This window comes from Alnus glutinosa, chromosome 3 (genome assembly GCF_958979055.1).
Source record: "Alnus glutinosa chromosome 3, dhAlnGlut1.1, whole genome shotgun sequence".
In the NCBI taxonomy this organism is placed as follows: Eukaryota; Viridiplantae; Streptophyta; class Magnoliopsida; order Fagales; family Betulaceae; genus Alnus; species Alnus glutinosa.
Window position 1 is genome coordinate 3,237,685 of NC_084888.1, and position 18,225 is coordinate 3,255,909.

General features: G+C 35.9%; 2 protein-coding genes across 5 annotated transcripts; one reads left to right on the forward strand and one right to left on the reverse strand.

The window, feature by feature from the left end:
- Nucleotides 1–207: 207 nt before the first annotated feature.
- LOC133864767 (uncharacterized) lies at nucleotides 208–2,849 on the reverse strand. The gene is made up of 4 exons (XM_062301181.1): nucleotides 2,615–2,849; nucleotides 2,450–2,522; nucleotides 2,029–2,094; nucleotides 208–465 (listed from the first exon to the last, which is right to left on the reverse strand). The coding sequence occupies exons 1-4, from the start codon at nucleotides 2,644–2,646 to the stop codon at nucleotides 379–381; spliced, it is 258 nt and encodes an 85-aa protein (XP_062157165.1). The 5' UTR covers nucleotides 2,647–2,849; the 3' UTR covers nucleotides 208–378.
- Nucleotides 2,850–11,771: 8,922 nt separating this feature from the next.
- On the forward strand, nucleotides 11,772–18,225 carry LOC133863509 (BTB/POZ domain-containing protein NPY3-like). 4 transcript variants are annotated; one of them, XM_062299473.1, is made up of 6 exons: nucleotides 11,935–12,485; nucleotides 13,054–13,416; nucleotides 13,580–13,758; nucleotides 15,446–15,515; nucleotides 16,009–17,187; nucleotides 17,362–18,225. In XM_062299473.1, the coding sequence occupies exons 3-6, from the start codon at nucleotides 13,697–13,699 to the stop codon at nucleotides 17,923–17,925; spliced, it is 1,875 nt and encodes a 624-aa protein (XP_062155457.1). In that variant the 5' UTR covers nucleotides 11,935–12,485; nucleotides 13,054–13,416; nucleotides 13,580–13,696; the 3' UTR covers nucleotides 17,926–18,225. The 4 variants fall into 4 exon arrangements, with proteins under 4 accessions (XP_062155455.1, XP_062155457.1, XP_062155454.1 ...); XM_062299471.1 differs by lacking the exon at nucleotides 11,935–12,485 and adding an exon at nucleotides 11,772–11,917 and having other exon boundaries at nucleotides 13,054–13,758; XM_062299470.1 differs by having other exon boundaries at nucleotides 13,054–13,758.

The window sequence follows — 18,225 nt, forward strand, 5'->3', positions numbered from 1 at the left end:
CAATTGATACGCATGATCACAAATTTCACATCCATTCGCATGCCTAGTCAATCGGCTCATGTCGAATCATTTGAACCATAATTTTCTCGAATCAACTTTCCACTCAAAAATTTCACCAATAAAAGGTTCAAAATTCAATCTTAAGCGTGCAAATGGATGTGAAATTTGTGAATATCTAAACATAAAGGGTAGACTCTTGACATCTCATTACTAACTTCAAAGTTGTTGGATTCAATAATAAAAGGAAATTTTTTTCTTTTACACTTGCAAACAAAATTCAGCCATTTTAAAAGAATATGCAGAAGAGCTCTTTGTCTAGGACAATGTTAAAAAAAAAAATACATAAATTCATGATAGAGATAATCCAACCTCATGTCCTTACAGTTGTGAATCGCTAGTTGCAATGACTATTGCAGTGCAATCTCCATTTTCTCCATCATCAGGAACATTACTTCTGTCTTGATTCTGCACAAGTGTGTAACATTAGAGAAACTAAACCAGGTGACCAACATTGAAAAAAAAAGAAGCCCAAACTGAAATGGTAGAAACCATCTAACAAGGCAGAACTGAACTTGACCCTAATAATACTTATTAAATCAAAAACCACCAAGCTGCTAAGATTCAACGATTTAGTTCATGATGGGAAACCAAATAACAAAAAAGGAAAGGGCTTGTTGCCTAAGTCGGATCCTAGGAGGGGTGATGGTAGAGACAACACCAAAATTTACTTCTGTCCTTATGATTATGGTTTTGTACCATTCCATCTTGAATGGTACAAAGCCATGGAATAACTAACAGAAAATAAAGAACGATAATTCTGGAGTGTTATGCCAAATATTTCTATCACTCAAGGAATACTGCAGGTTCTGAACAATACTGGACATAAAAACAGAGAAAGTATTGTCTCCTTGGCTTTCTCAAACAAACTCAATGCGAAGATATATAATTTATCATATTTTCTAGTCGTGAAGTAGTCAATTGTATCCTACAATTTTTTTTTAGATGAAAGAAAGCTTTATAGAACCAAACACCAATACAAAATCCCACCATAAACTGGTGCAAACTACACACAGGGCAAAGGAGATCAAATCCGTCCCACTAAGCCCTTACAACAGACAACAAATTCTACACATACCAGGGCAAATACAAGCCCAAAACAAGCCTAGTAAGACAGCAACAACAAACAGAACCAACAAAAAAGAGTATACTGCATTCTGCAGAACCGTGTAGTGTAACGGCTACTAGCCATTGAAAAGGAAGCAATTTGACACCAAGAAACTCTTAATTGTGAAGTTCACAGATAAAGAGAGACCGAGGATATAAATTTCCTTTAACAAAATATAGATAAAACATGACCACGTACTATTGTCTCCTTGACTTTCTCAAACAAAATCATACAAACTCAACTAGAAGATTTATAATTTGACAAAAACAAACTGTTAATCGTAAAGTTGTGTGTGTGTGTGTGTGTGTGAGAAAAAGAGAGAGAGAGAGAGAGAGAGGGGGGGGGGGCATAATAATTTCCTTTAACAAAATGTAGACAAAGCATGACTATCTACTAAGTGCAATTTGCATTCTTAGAGCTCAAATCAACAGAACATAATTGCCACCAATGGACACAGGAAAATTACAAGCAGCAGCCCCACACTTAGGAAATCAGTGGCGTGAATGCATCCCTTCTTAACTCCCCATAGTAACTACAAAGAAACCTCATTCGAGCTTGGTGTTACGTGAGGGACTATGGAGTTTTGTTTACTGTACTAGGTTTCAAACATAATTTAAATCAACTATCATAGTGACCTACAAGGATCAAGCCAAACAATCTGCTAGAAATCCAAAGACCCAAAAAGTATTGCGGATGATAATGATATGCACGATATTTTTGTTTCTTATCTAAGAAATTCCAGATTACAATGAATTTATTTAGGCTCCTATAAGAAATCTTGTTTTCCCAGGAACACTTGAAAGTGATAAATAAGATGCTTAGGTCATTCTAAGATTAGTGTATAAACTCCGAGATGAACATACCTTTTTAAGTAGACCATGGGCTGTCATTATTTCGTAAAACTTGCGCATCAGCATTTCTTCTTCTACCTGCAAATCATAAATCTGGAAGATTCAGTATGACCCATTTAAAATTAAAAAACTGAAAGAAATAACTACATGATATTCTTCTTCTCTCAATATACACTATGCAATTGAATTGCTCTTAAGGAGTATGTATAGAAATTTGTATGCATATTTACTTTTAATTTGTAACTTGTTTGAAACAGTACATTCAGAGAAAGAGATAAGTACTGATAATCCAAGCATATCATGATAAGAAACAACACTGCGTTCTTCTAGGTTCCCAATTGGCTATTCTTGAAAGTTTCAAAGATTCACAGGGATTGAGACTAAAACTGCACAGCAAGATAATAAAAAAGCAAGTGGGTAAATTAGAAAGAACCTGAAGTCTATGCAGTTCATGTGTCATTGATCTATAGGAATCCAGAAGGAGGTCACTCTGCTTCTCCAAGTGCCTAGAAATTCACACGAAGAGAAACCAATTAAATCAAGCAAACCCCAAATAGCAAATCAAACATAAAGCACGTCAATTTAGAAAGAACCTTACTTCAATAAATCTCCCATGGATCTTGGATCCATTGTAACGTTATACTGATACGCCAACGTTCAAATCCCTTGCCAGTCGCCACCGATGCGAACAAAAAATCCTGGGCTGAGATAGCACCGACTTCACCGAAAAGCAGAAGACCCATTCTTCTAGGAGCGACCTATTCTCTATGGGCCAATCACTTGGGCCTCAAATGGGCTTAGATAGTAGTCCAGTCTTCGGATTGCCGCCAAAATACCACTTGCTCTCCGTTCATTAAGGGGGGGGTAATGAGGTAATCAGTACACTAGAGGGAGGTAGCCGAGGTGAGCAATGAAACGCACCATCAAAACTAGAGAAAAGAGCTAAAGGTTCCGAATATGAAGAGATTTTTCTCTTTGAAATATGGGAAAATATGGAGTTTTCTCAAAAGAAGGAATCACGATAATACGATATGATGGGCTCTTGAAGGCTTGAAGCAGTACGTAATGCATAGAAAAATGAGGGAACGATCACGGCGCTCTCGTGACTGCACGAGAGAGAGTCTTCGCTCACGACTTTCTCGTGAACCAAACTGTTGAGGAAATTCCCTCCACCGCTGTTACGAAATGGAAAAGGACGAGTTTAATGAAATAGGGGAACAAGTACAATAGGGGACGGATGATTTGATTCTCGACTCCCGCTTGCTCCCTTCCAAATATAAGACAACGTCAAATCCCCACCACCGAAGTAACTTTTTTTTATGAAAAAGAGGGAATACAGGTGATATATAATTAATATACACATTTATTGAGGTAACGGACACACTCTCTCTCACTCTCTCTCTCTCTCTTCTCGGAGAACATCATACTTGATTTCCTCCTAACTTGGCCGTAGGAGGAGGCAACACCGAAACAACCCCAACACCCCTTTGTTTTACAGGTTCGGAGCAAGGAATTAAGCCTGAAGGTTCTATTTCATGTGTCAATCTTCTTGTGGAGATCCAATCTGTTGTTGATTCGTCATAGTGGAAAATTTGACATCAACACAAACAAAGAGTAATGCTAGGAGAAAAGGATCCTTGGTTAGAGTATTTACAGCAGCTTCTCTAAAGAGGGCATGTTCTTTAAGTTTTATAAAAAATTTCAAGAAAATTACAAAAACCCCTCCATAGCAGCTTTCCTAAAATTTTCGTTTACCTGAGAAGTGTCCCAATGTATTGAGAAACACTATTCACTTCCCATTCAATTGTTTATTCACAAAAATATATTATCTAAAAAGTAGTTGTGTTCTCTATATTTAGGAAAAATGGTTAGAAAGTTGCTGGAAATGCTTTTAGGCTAATATGAGGGGCAAAATTGTCTCAATTTTAATTTTAATGTTGAGACAATTTTGCCCCTCTTTTAAGCCTAACCGGCTGAGGATCCTTTGCAATACTATGAAACAACATTCTGTCTGTAAAGCATCCGATTTTTTGCTAGCAGCTTTTTTTTTTTAAAAAAAAAAAAATACACAAGAAAGAAAATTTAAATTTATCAGATTCAAATTTTTCTTAATCAGTTCCTTTGGAATCTCCTTTGGGATTTTCAAAAAATTTAGCATTATTGTTCATAAATTTTCTTTAACTATAATTCATAAATTTTTAAAAATTTCTATATATAGCAAACGTAACTAATCCATTCTCATCATCAGAATCCTTATTAGATTAATTATTTGGTTTTATTTTTTTTAGCAGTTTTAAAAGCAATGGATTTAGTTTTCTTAAGATGAGGCAAAGAAAATTCATAAGTTTGAAGAGAGCCAACAAGTTCTTCAATTTTCATATTATTAAGATTTTTGTTTTCCTCAATATTGGTAACCTTTATCATAAATCTTTCAAACAAATCTTAAAATCTTTTTAATGAGTTTAGCATCAGAAATTTTCTTTCAAAGATTTATCATAGAATTACACAAATCACTTATCTTAGTATAAAATTCATTAAAATATTCTTTTTCCAACATCTTAATTCCTTTAAATTGAGAAGCCAACATTTGAAGTTTTGTAGATTTTACAAGTTTAATTAATTCATATGTGGTTTTTAGGATTTCCCATGCTTTTTGGTCAGTTTCACAATAAGAAATTCTTGAGAATTCTAATGGGGAAAGTATTTGGCATAGAGCATTCATACTTTGTCATTCACAACACGAGAGTGTCTTTGATGAATAGTTTGCTTAGCAATTTCTATCTCTGGTGGAGTCCAACCAATTTCGATAATTTGCCAAGCGTCTATTGATTTTAGAAAAAATCTTATACAGGATTATTTTTTGTTGTTTGATTGTAAACTTGAAAATACTCTGAAAATATTTTTCAACTTTTGGCTCACGCCAAAAATCATCAAATATTTTCATATAATTATAAAACCTATAAATAACAACTTTCATTCACAAAATAAAATATTAATATAAAACAACTAAAATGATCAACCTAAAATTTGGGAAAAACTTTTTACAAAAAAGGTTTTATGTTATCAAATGGATGAGCACGAGATATCACCCGAGTTATTAGAGTCTTCTGCGTTGCTTTATTCTTGAGTCCTTATCATATTGTTTTCTTATATTTAGTTTGAATGGTTTAAGCGTTTGAGTTGTATTATGTTTTAGTATTCTTTTTTGGTTGAGTAGTCTCAATGTTTGAGACTTAGTTTGTTTATTTATCTCTTAGATTGGTTGAATATTGTCAAGTTGAGTATATTTCTGTGAGTTGATAAGTCTATGTTTTATTATGTTAGTAGGAGTCTATTGTTATTGGTACGTAGATGATTATCATCACGTATTGGAGTCAAAGTAGGAATTAACCAACTTGTGGTTTAATCCTACACTATTCTATAGTCTATTTAAAGAGAAGCAACGTGAATAAAAAGTACGAAAAGAATTAATTTAAATCTTGTGTTTAAAAAGGTCTAGATTTCTTGAGAATCTAAAAGGTCTAGGTTCTCTCAGAATCTAAGATTTAGATTCCCTCAAAACCTAACAATCTATCAAAATAAGTAGGAAGAAGCAGATTCTAAGTCCAACTTATTTCTCTATTGAAAAACGTATTACAAGATCCGTTACTTATTCATGTAACAATTTTACTATACAACAAATGGGCCTAGGTTCCCTTTCAAGTTTGAGGGCACAGGTTCCAAAATGTTAAATATATTAAACAAACCCAATTTATGTTTCTTTCGATTAGATAATAGCCGTTTTCAATCTCACGAGTAAAATTAGGATGGAATTCGTCACTTATGTCAAAAAAATTACACTTTTTTTTTTTAATTTATTTTATTTTTTTTTAAAAAAAAGATTGGTCCAATCGTACCTAAGGCTGTACAAATGATTGCCGTTAGCAATTATTGGGTATAACTACAAACCGCAACTGTCTAAGATGATTATTGAATTTTAACAATCGTAACTACTCTGCTTAGGCGTTTAGCGATTATTAAATCATATAATTAACTGTTGGTAACTGCTTTTTATATGCTAACTTTTTGGATATTTTTTTTTATTATTTTTTTAAAATAAAGGCTTATCGAATAAGTAATTGAAAGGATTCATGTCGTATCCATTGACAAAAGTACTGTAATCCTCCATTCCATGTAAAATTAAACAATATATACCATGAAAAGTGTAAAGAATTATATATCCATATACATAAATGAACATGAAAAAATAAGATAATATAAGTTGCATAACAAGCTTACCAATTCAAATGCCGATAAGATTTTCATCAAACCCCCTTAATTGACCTTGTAGGACATTGGAAAAAAAATTGAATAAGACACCGAAATCTTAGATTTAAAGGCTCAAATGTAGTGATTTGAACTTTTTGTAGATTTTAAAATATTGATAATAAATTGTGATCCCAAGTATAATCTTTGCTTTTTATCAAAGAAAATAAAAAATTTAGAGGCTAGAGCGAATGGAAGATTTTTTTTTTTTTTTTAATAAAATTAAAAACATTACTTCATGTATCAAAGTTATTTTTTTATATTAAATATATAACATAAATATTTGTATTATTTCTATATAAGAGTAGGCCGTTAGCAGTTGTTAACCGCCTACTCTACTCCTACTCCTAAAAGCGCTAATCCATGTGCCTTATACGGTTGGTTAGTAATTAGTGAACACGGCCCTTTTTGTCCAGTTATGGTATGAATTTCATACCATAATTAAGTTTCTTTATAAATTTTCAAAAATTCAAATAAAGACACACTATACTCTACAGGCATGAGGCATACATGTTTTGTCGTTCCTTTTTTAGTTGCAATGGAAAGTACGTGTACGTTCGTTCAAGTTGCATATATATATATATATTCAGGATGGGCATCATTAAAAATAAATAAAATCAGAATGGTCATCAATCATCATGATGCCACGGTCCTCATAAGCTGCAACCAGAGGCATCTGATGCAGGGGCCGGCGTGGCCCTTTCTACTCATAACTCATGCATGAGTAGGTTAGCGTGTGATCGATCGATCTGTCTCCCAGGGAACATATTCAATCAATATATTCTCTGCACATAAATCTGGGTCGATCCTGCTTTTCGTGACTCAATCATGCACCAAGTTGGAATTTATTTGATTTTTTAGTTGAATAAATTTTGGTTTGAATATTAAATGATATAAAATTTTAATTTTATAATTGAAATTGAATCTAACCCATATGGGACACGAGAATAGTGAGATGCGATGCTCCCTTTTGTTTATATGAATGTATTCTTAATTATATGGAGCCTCTTTTATGAACATTTTGTGACAAGCTTTAGCTGGGTTCGAGAATAGGAACCTAATTTTATAGGAGTAGCTAGATCGAAAGAAAACCTGTTGCTGAGTCATGCGCTTCAACAAGAAGCAAGAACTGCCTTTTAACGTTAACTAAGGCCAAGGTTGAGTCCACCACATATGCTTTAACTAACTGTTGATATGATATGATATGATTGTTGAGAGATTCGAAACTGATTTTCATGTCACTATAATCATCACACTTTTAGAGCTGAGCAGCTAATATAGAGATTTGCTTTTGAAACTGGAACTTCTATAATCTGATAATCTTGACAGAAATGCTCTATCACCCAGGAAGGTTCCATGTTCATTGATGAACCACATGCACTTTTAACGCCTACTACTATCAGTATCAGGTTCCTGGTCGTGTTCAACGTTCATAAATATTTGAGTATTGAGAGGGGGGTTATAATTTTTATTACAAATTTCTTATAAATTAGTTTGATTGTTTACTTGACAATTACTATGTCAGTGATTAAATTGATACGGCAGTTTACGTGCCAACAGGGCTTCTACACAGTTTCAGCCCGCTTCGTCTGATGCTACCTCCGCACATGCACTGACGACTACAATCATATTATCTCCTCCTCCTCGTTTGGGCATTGACTTTGGCCTACCCGTGGGTATCTAGCCATGACGTCTTTTCCACGCACGTTGAATCTGGTGCCGACATGATAATTTACAAGTTAATTTGTAAATGACTTATAGTAAAAGTTAAGAATTTGTTTGACAAAACTTTCTAAAGAGTATTTTTTAACTTCTTTTTTTTTTTTTTTTTTGTTGCGATGTGTCGTAAAGGTAAAAGTAGTTTTAAAAAATCTGTGTTTTAAATCGTCGGTTAATATTTTTAATTTTTTACTTAAACATAAAAAAGTACCCTAAAAACGTTGCCTAACTATCCCATGGTAGTAATGTTATGTTCAAAAAAGAATTGGCTACCATAATTAGGTCATGGTTGTGGCACAATTTTTTGAGTACACATGAGAATCCTACGCGATTAGCTTTTACATAAGAATAATTGGCCATGTGCCTTGCCATAATGATGTTAATAAATTTGAGTATTATAAACCCTTCCTTTAGAATTGCTTGCAAATATATTTAGTACTCTGGTGAGCTGTAAATGTGATTCAACTACACTTCTATCCAATTTTCTTTGGATGCTTTTGTATTGAAATCCTGCTCTTTTCAACATGCAAGATCCATAAATAGGGTTAAGAGTGTCCTTAAAGCATATTAAGCTGCATATATTAACCGGTGACTCTTTATACCTATTTCACACAGGTTGACGTAACGTGTTTTAAGTAATTTTTTATAACAATTAATTAAAAAAAAAAACACTACGTACGTCATGCCAATCAGTGTACATAAAATAAATGTAATAAATAGGTATAAAAAGTAATATGTTATACGATTGCCATATTATAAAGAGTAGTAAAAATCGGCCCTTTGATCAACAAATTCTTGCAAAAAATAATAAATAAAGTATTGATTTTTACTATCACGCCATCCTAATTGTATGACAGTTGTATAATAGTCTACTAAATAGCATTTTTTTTACTATTAACCAATTTGGTCCCCTCTTGATTTACTAAGAAAAACATAATAGTAACAATTATTAAATAAAAAATGGTCCCCTATTTGAATCCATTTCTCATTGAGCTGCAAAGGCAATTCTTTCAGAAAAGTAGCAGATAATGTTGGGCAGAACCTAATTCAACTATAGCTAGCAAGAGCACATGGTAGGTCATAAATCCCACAGACTGAACATATATAACTCATATCCACAATGTTTCCTCCCTATCTATCTCTTGTGTGGGCACATCTTGATCTACTTAGCTTGTGTGGTATCCCATTGAGATGCTAAAGTTCCAAGTTAGCAAATGCACGGCCTAAAATTCTCCACAAGCACGAATTGTATTGTGATTGCAAAATGTGATAAAAGAGTGTCACCTCATCAAGTTCGACACAATTGTCCCACTTATATGGTAATGTCGATCGATTTTTGGACTCTTTTTTTTTTTAAGAGTAATGTTAGAAATCATATTTTTATCTTACAACTATTTCATAATACTGACGTCACACTCATAACCAATCTTTGATTTTTTTTTTCTTAAAAAAAAAAAACAATTAATGATCTAATAGAGATGTGATTTTTAGTGTTACTCCTTTTCTTTTTCTTTTTTTTAATAAAAATTGATATAAGGGTGGATTGACAATATCACATTAGCAAGGTGAGATAAATCATAAAAGTATGATTTTTAGCATTTCTCTTATTCATATTAAGTGAGTGGCCGGATTATAAAGATGTTCATGAGCGTTAAGTCTCGTATAAGTTTCTTATTACGTGAGATTTATCTTTATAAGCAATTCTAAGATAACTCCAACTATGACTTGACTAATCTCTTGAAGTAATAGTGCAGATATAAGTAGCTTAGCGCTTCCCCTCTCTCGTTACAAAAGAGTCCTTTTGACTGAAAATAATATAGTGAGTCCTTGAAAAACATTAATTTTCAATGTTGGCCTAAACCGACCGGTTCTTTTGGACAGAATCTTTCTAAAGATCGCGGCACAAATGGATCTCATCTTGCACAGAATCTATAGGTGTAAATCAGGTGCGCAAAGCAAATATTTTAGAATTTATATGAAAGTGATGAGATTCTTGATGCAGAGTAGTAATAATAAATCTCAGCATTATTATCGGGATGTGTTGAAATTATAAAGAAGGAGAATATGGTCCAAGTATAAACCAAGTAATTGCATGTATACAATCTTTGGATGATTTTTAGCGACATTGGGGCAGGGGATTGGAGGCCGGATTCATTGCATGTGGGTGGGGGAATAAAAGATTAGATAAGGGAAAGCATTGTGGTCACAATTCGTCCACCAGGAGAGACTTAATCTTGTTGATTGGACGACTCCACACAAACAAATGAAACTGATACATTCAGATTTATCTCCTTGGACTTGGGTCACTGAGAATAAATTATACTGAAAACCACCTTATACATCACTCCTTTCGCCTAATTAAGTTGAATCTTATTCTCGATGCTGTCAGCTAAATTTCTAGATAATCCATGCAGAAATCAGTGGGAAAACACCACTCTCCTTCGGTCACAATAGCGGTTAACGTTTAATGACAACTAAACCACGTCAAAATGAGGATTATTATTTATTAGGGACATGCATCTCTTGTAACAGCTGATGACCGCAAACCATGGACAACCAATAAGCAACCTATCCAAGAAGTGACACCCGGCAGAACTGTACGAGAGGAGAATTCCATCCAAAAAGAAAGATAAGCCGCTCATCACATTCATTGCACAAAAATGTCTATAAGATACTCCGTCACTCTTCTTCTAAAAGAGAAACCTTTATTCAGTAGACTCAATTAATTCGCTGACTTAGACATCAGAGGTATCTTTATGCCGAATCACGTCAGTAGGCCTCTAAGCTAATTTGTTTTGTGATTTTATGTGTTTTTTATTTTTTTCAATCGTGAACTTGGTATTGTGGATTCCTGCATCATCAGAAATGATCATATCAAACTCGGAAAGCTAGTGTTTTTAAAATTCACGTCGCTTTTTAAGTGAATCCGGGGTAGGTAGAAGAATCGCCACTCTATTTGTGCTTATAATGATCAACCAATTGAAATCTCCACTTTGACACAGAAAAAAAGAAGGTATAGTTGATTGATACAGTTTGTAAAAGTACCATTAATTCTTTATGAATGAAGAACCACTTCGTCTGGCAACTTTCCCTCGTATATATTTCTTTTGTTGGATCTACTTACCTTTAGATGGTGGCCTCCTGTTTTGATAGGCCTCAGTTTTGTTATATTTCGGACTTGCTGTCGAGAAGAAACGTCATTAATTTAAACCTTATATTTACCATTCACTTTCTATTTTAATTACATATTCCTCCCACAAAATGATCTTTTGGGTCAAATGCACTGGACTATAACCATCCGTGGGGGGTTCCTCCTTAATTTAAACCTTATATTTACCATTCACTTTCTATTTTAATTACATATTCCTCCCACAAAATGATCTTTTGGGTCAAATGCACTGGACTATAACCATCCGTGGGGGGTTCCTCCTGGAGTATATCCTCATCTCTGAAGAGAGAGAGAGATTCGCAGAAGCCATCATCACTGAGCCATGTGATGCCCACAGTTTGGTCCAGGGCTCCAGGCCCATCTCTTTAGGTTTGGTAACATATCGCGAGAAATCAAGAGACAACTTTTCCCATTTGTCCATTCATCTTTATAAAGTTTTCGGTAGTATTATAATATTAGAAAAAAAAAGGTTCTTTCTTTTGCTCAGAAAAAATAAAAATAAAGGTTCTTTCTTTTGGTAATGGGATGGATCGGTCGTTGTCTTTGGACACGGCCAGTTCTCTCTCTCTATGTCACAGACACATACACTAAATATAAAACGAGTTGGGAAAGTCAGATTGTATTTGGCAAGGGGGGCAACAAAGCTGTGCTTGTCAGATTGGCGTGCATTAAATGGTGTGGAGAGAGAGAGAAGAAGAAGAGGAAGAGGTAGGGCCTCATGAACACCCCATGCTCTGTGTGTGTGAAAGAGCTTTGCTTTCTAGCTAGCTTAGAGCTGCACAAAATAAAGTTTCGTCGTTAAAAGAGAAATAAAGAGGGAAAGAGAGTGGAAAATCGCGTACCTTTTCTCATTTTTCACAAAGTAGGACTAATATTCAAAGATTTTTTTGGTTTTTATATATCTTTATTTTTGGTTTTTAATATATCTTGGGGTGGCGAAAACACGAGTATATGGGAAAGGTGGTGGTGGTGGGGGCGGTGGTGCTGATTCAAAGGGGATGAGATAGAAAGAGTGGGAACATTCTGAGCCTTGTTGGCTTTTTGTGTTTGGTGTAGCTGCGGTGGCTGTCAAAGATGACGAACAGCTCATCTTTTTGATATCTGCCTTTTTTGGGTTTTGTTGGGTGGTTTCAGTGGTATGTGGGGTTGGTTCTCTACCTCTGCCGATATAGTGCTCATGCAGTGAATGTTTTGTGTTTCTTGTCGTTGTTCCACTGATATTTGATTCTTCCTATTTGGCAAAGTGAGCTGAGAAGTGCATTGGGACATTTAATAGGTTGGTTTTGGAGACCCCTCTTACGGCTAGGTCCTAATTACTTTAATGTCCTGTCTCTTTATCGTTTATACAATCGTTTTAGTTTCTGAATTCTTATGGAGGGGAGATTCTGAATGTTGTTATTTGGGCCTGGTTTGCTTTAGTTGAGGTGGGATTCAGTTCTTTCAGCTTCTTGTTATTTATTCTGTTTTGTGCATTAGAGTACGCTCCTGCTTGCTTATTGTCAAACAGAGATAGTTCTGTTGATGCAATACCGTATTTAGTTGTTAGGTTATGTTGAATTTCTTTCATTTGTTTGTGTATCCAAGATGAATAATTATTTGTATGATGGGACCCAATATGCTTTGTTTGGTAAAGAACAAGGGATGTCCTTGGATTCGTTTCTGTCTCACATTCTGAATTTGATCCTTACAATTCTCCTTAATTTCCATTTAGTTTGAAACAATTGTGTTGCTACTGACGTTTGCCTGTAGTCTTTACAACAGAGACAGCCAAAAGTTATGCCTTTTTATCTTCTGTTTTGGTGGTTGATTCGACTCATACCGAGATATGCTGTTTTCTTCTGCAGGTGTGTTCTGGGTTCAAGAGACGGAAGAGGTGAAAGAGAATTTGTAGAGGAATGTGAATTCTGGGTTTTGGGCTTCTGAGACTTTGTGGACTATGAATGATCTTGGTGGTCTGTGATCCATTGGAAAAACAAAGCAAAAGAAAAAGAGAAAGGGAATATCTAGAATGAGAGCGATAAACAAATAAGGGTAGGGCGGTGGTGTCAGTTTTCAGCAAGTGGGGGTGTCTCTGGCTTTGGAATTTATATATCTTTGGGAAGGAATCTGTTGGCAATGTCTCCTAAGCTGACCCTCTTTGCCCGGGGTCCTTGGGCCGTGTTACCAATCTAGGAAGCAACCACTTCTTTGGGTCTCTTCCCATTCAAGTTAAGGCTTTGTAAAAATCACACAACTCCACTCACTCTCTCTCTCTCTCTCTCTCTCTCTCTCTCTCCGACCTTGTTTTGTGGAAAAGATCAGGCCATACTAGGAAAATTTCTTTGATCCATCCGTCCTTACTTTGAACATCATAAAGTTGATCTCTTTCAGGTGCTCAACCCTGCTTCTGCGATTCTCTTCCCATTCTTTGAGGAAGATTAGATTTTATTGGTGGTCGTTCTTCTGCTTTTTCCGTTCTCTTCCTATATAATTTTGTCTTCGCCAAAAATGAAGTTTATGAAACTTGGATCTAAGCCTGATTCTTTTCAGACTGATGGGGACAATATTAGGTGAGTATGATGTACTTCTTTCAAGATCCACCTCTTGTGTGTGTGTGTGTGTGTGTGTGTATATGCCGAAAATTTATTAGGGTCATGTGCTATTGTGTTTGTTCATCGTACCCCACTGTTGGTGGGTTTTTTTTTTTTTTTTTTGGCAATTGTCTTTGATGTGCTTGTTTTCTGTATGCCTTATGTTGTCGTAGGAGATATCTTCTGAAGCTACTTACTCCTCTGAAAAATCTTTTTTAAAAATAGAAAAAAAGAAAAAAGAAAAAAAAGAAAACCTTTTTCTTTAGGGCATGGCTTGTTCGAAAAATTATATACAAAGTCATTGCAAGCTCCATAGTGTGGGCTTGGTACACAAATTGCTTAATTGAAAGTGGTTTTCTTTTACTTCCCTTGTGCTTCTAAAGATTTACGGGGTTTCTGCATACCACACCCAAAGAGAATGTTCTGTTTGCGGCATTTCGGAGAGAACTTTCCAGTTCTTGTTTATCATATGAAGGATAAGTTGTTTCTTCTGAATATTAAAGGGTGTCAGCTTTTTACCCATAATCATATTTGATAATGATTGAATCCTCCTATAACAGTTCCCATATCTCAATGTGACCATCTCAATTCTTTCATATGAAGGATAAGTTCTTCATCTTCTGAAAATTACAGGGTTTTGACTTTTTCCCCATAATCATATTAGGTAAAGATTGAATCCTCCTATAGCAGTTCCCATATTTCAATGTGACCATCTCAATTCTGTATAATTTGATTTCCACTTGCTAATGAATGTCACTCCAATTTATATTTGGAGTCAGTTGGCCTATTCAATCATCTTAAAGCAAGGCCTATTCGATCAGCTTGAAAGTTTTGAGTAAGGGTTTCAAACATGCCATGATTCTGCCCCAGGGTATAGAAATAGGCTGTAAACATTTCAGACATCTTATTCAATTTATGGAACTATAAATGTACTCTTTGCATTTAATAAGTCTATACATGTCATTGTACAACTTCGTAGTCGAAGATCTTTGCGGCAAACTTTAGGATTTGAGCCCACAGCAAGTACTCCATGATGACTATGCATTACCACTAGGCAAACTCGCCTATATGTTGTCTATGTTCGACCTTCAAAAAGTAGAGGGTTTTCCTGTATAGTGGGTAGTTGGTTCATTAGGATTTCATCTAGCTTCCTTTCAACTGTTGAAGAAAATGAATTTTAGATTTTAAAACATAATAGCATGGGGATAATTTGGTTGATGAGCATCAAGCTTTCCACATCTGTAATGTCTCTTTTTAGGGATATGCGCCTGCAATTTTCTATAATAATGATGATGACGATGATAAGAATAATAACTGTTATAACTATAATAATAATAATAATAATTATTATTATTATTATTATTTTTAAAATCATCTTGCATGTTATTTCCTTCTTCACAACTAATGGATAAAGCACTCTGAAAGGGGATTGAGGGGGAGGCTATTCAACTTTTCTCATTCCAGAACCATCAAGTGTGGTGCCTGAGAAATGATATGACAAGCCTTTGTCCCGATTCTTTCACTTTTTAACAATTTTCATTCTGCTTTGTCCATGAAGTGATGTATATCTGTGTTTTCTTGTTCTGCTTATGCTTACATTTTTCAAACTTAATTAAATATGTGTATCAAGTTTATTATTAACTTAGAGGATTGTTTGTACTTTCAGATATGTGGCGACTGAGTTGGCAACTGACATAGCCATTAACATCAGCGATGTGAAATTCTATCTGCATAAGGTATGAAACCCATATGACCTTCAAGGCTTTAATGGGGTGTAATAGTTTAGTTGATAGCTTCTTGTGTATGAAAATTATGGAATGGGCCCAAAATAATGTTTTGAGCTCACTAACCCATTCAGGCACATGGGTAGACTTAATTATGGCTTTAAACTTAGTTAACCAAGTCTGTTCATGTAATTTTCTATGCCTCTCAAAACCTTATCTAAAAGGTGGGAATTGAGACCCACCTAATTGTCTAGGTCACCTTGGTTCATTCACTTTACATTGGTTGCGGCTGAAATCATGGACAGCCATTTATAGTCAAAGGATGTCAAACCATTGCGGTGGACTTTTTTTTATGGTATAACCTACTTAGCCAGACAGATTGGTCTGGATTTAATAACCCTCAGCAAGGGTTTTAGAAACAGAATTATAGTAGTTTTTTTTATGCCGATTGGTTTTTCAATATGTTACTTGTTTGGTTATCTAATACTCTGTAATATCTCTGTAGTTTCCTCTTTTGTCCAAGAGTGCACGCTTGCAGAAACTGGTTGCAACTGCAAATGAGGACAACAGCTATGAAATCCACATCCAGGATATTCCTGGTGGGCCTGCTGCTTTTGAGATATGTGCCAAATTTTGTTATGGTATGACAGTTACTCTCAACGCATACAATGTGGTTGCAGCTCGATGCGCAGCCGAGTACCTTGAGATGTATGAATCTATTGAGAAAGGCAACCTTGTCTACAAGATTGATGTCTTCCTCAATTCTAGCATCTTCCGGAGTTGGAAAGACTCAATTATTGTTCTTCAAACCACAAAGTCTCTCCTTCCGTGGTCTGAGGAACTTAAGGTGGTCAGCCACTGCCTTGATTCCATAGCTTCCAAGGCTTCCATTGACACTTCCAAGGTGGAATGGTCATACACCTATAACAGAAAAAAGCTGCCATATGAGAATGGGAATGATCCAGTTTGGAATGGCGTTAGAAAACAGCAGATGGTTCCGAACGACTGGTGGGTAGAAGACCTCTGTGAGCTTCAACTTGATTTATACAAGCGGGTCATAACAACAATAAAGACAAAAGGCAAAGTTTCTGGTGATGTTATTGGAGAAGCTTTAAATGCATATGCCCTGAGGAGGTTGCCGGGTCTTGGCAAGGGTATGATTCAGGGCGGGGATGTCATAAAGAATATATCATTGGTGGAGACCATAGTACAGCTACTGCCCTCAGAGAAGGGCATTCTCCCGTGCAGTCTCTTATTTAAGCTGTTGAGAGCAGCAATAACGTTAGAATGTGGAGAAATGGAAAGACGGGAACTGATCAGGAGAACAGGCCAGCAGCTTGAGGAGGCTACAGTGGCAGATCTTTTGATTCAAGCCCCAGCTGGGGAAACAACGATATATGATGTTGATATAGTGCAGAACTTAGTTGAGGAATTTGTAATGCATGAGCAGAATGCTCGGACTGATTCTCCCATGGAAAATGAATTCCAGGAGATTAGAAGCCCAAGGCTTGTACCAGATGCTTCCAAGGGGATAGTAGCAAAGCTGGTTGATGGTTACCTTGCTGAAATTGCAAAGGATCCCAGTTTACTTGTTTCAAAATTTGTCAATCTTGCTGAAATGGTATCAAGCTTCTCAAGACCATCTCATGATGGAATCTACCGTGCTATTGACATGTATCTGAAGGTAAGCTCCAGAATGGAATAACAGGCAACAATCAAACCAAATTTTAATTTTCGCTTTTAGTTTCCCAATGGCCAATATAGGTTTGTGTTTTGAGTCCACAGTGAAATACTTGTATGCCCAAAAATAGAGTGAAATACTGTTGGTTTTTGACTAGTTGATTTAATTTTGGTGCAGGAACACCCTGGCATCGATAAGAGCGAGAGGAAGAGAATATGCAGGTTGATGGACTGCCGGAAGTTGTCAGCAGAAGCCTGCTTGCATGCAGTGCAAAATGAGCGGCTTCCCTTGCGAGTTGTCGTGCAGGTCCTCTTCTTTGAGCAGCTTAGAGCAACATCTACTGGTAACAGCACACCTGAGCTGCCTGGTCCACTCAGGGCCTTACTCCCCGGTGGCTCTCATGGGAGCTCAAGGTCTACTACAACCAACACAGAAGAGGACTGGGATGCCGTGCCAACAGCAGCTGATATTAACGCTTTGAAAGGGGAGCTTACTACTCTGAGATTAAGGGTTGGTGGCAGTAATAGAGATTTAAATGATGGTGCTAAAAGTAATGCAGAGAAAGTTGGTGCCAATAAGATGACAGGTTTGCTCATGTCAAAGCTCTTTTCAAAGCTCTGGTCAAGCAAAGAAAGAAACGGTGAAATCAGCAGCTCTGATACATCAGAAAGCCCTGCTTCCACCAATGCGGACGAAACCAAATCAACCCCTTCCAGAAGTAGGAGGCATTCAGTATCTTAGTGGCAGACATTCTTTGCAGTTTGTAAAAATTGTCTCACCCAGTTGACATCAGGAAATTAGAGCCCAGTTTTGTCTTCCAGCTGATTTTCTAGTGGGAATTTTAGGCAAAAGTTGGCATGTGGCTACAGAAAGAAGTCCCTTGAAATTCATTGCTGTGTTTTCCATCAGATCCTACTAGTTATTGTTGGTCATCTATATTCCATATGGGCTCTGATAACGGCCCAGTTTTGCTGTGCCATAACCAAAAGAGGAATGGCAAATTTATGGTCATCTATTTTGGCTGCTTTGCCTTTCTTTCTA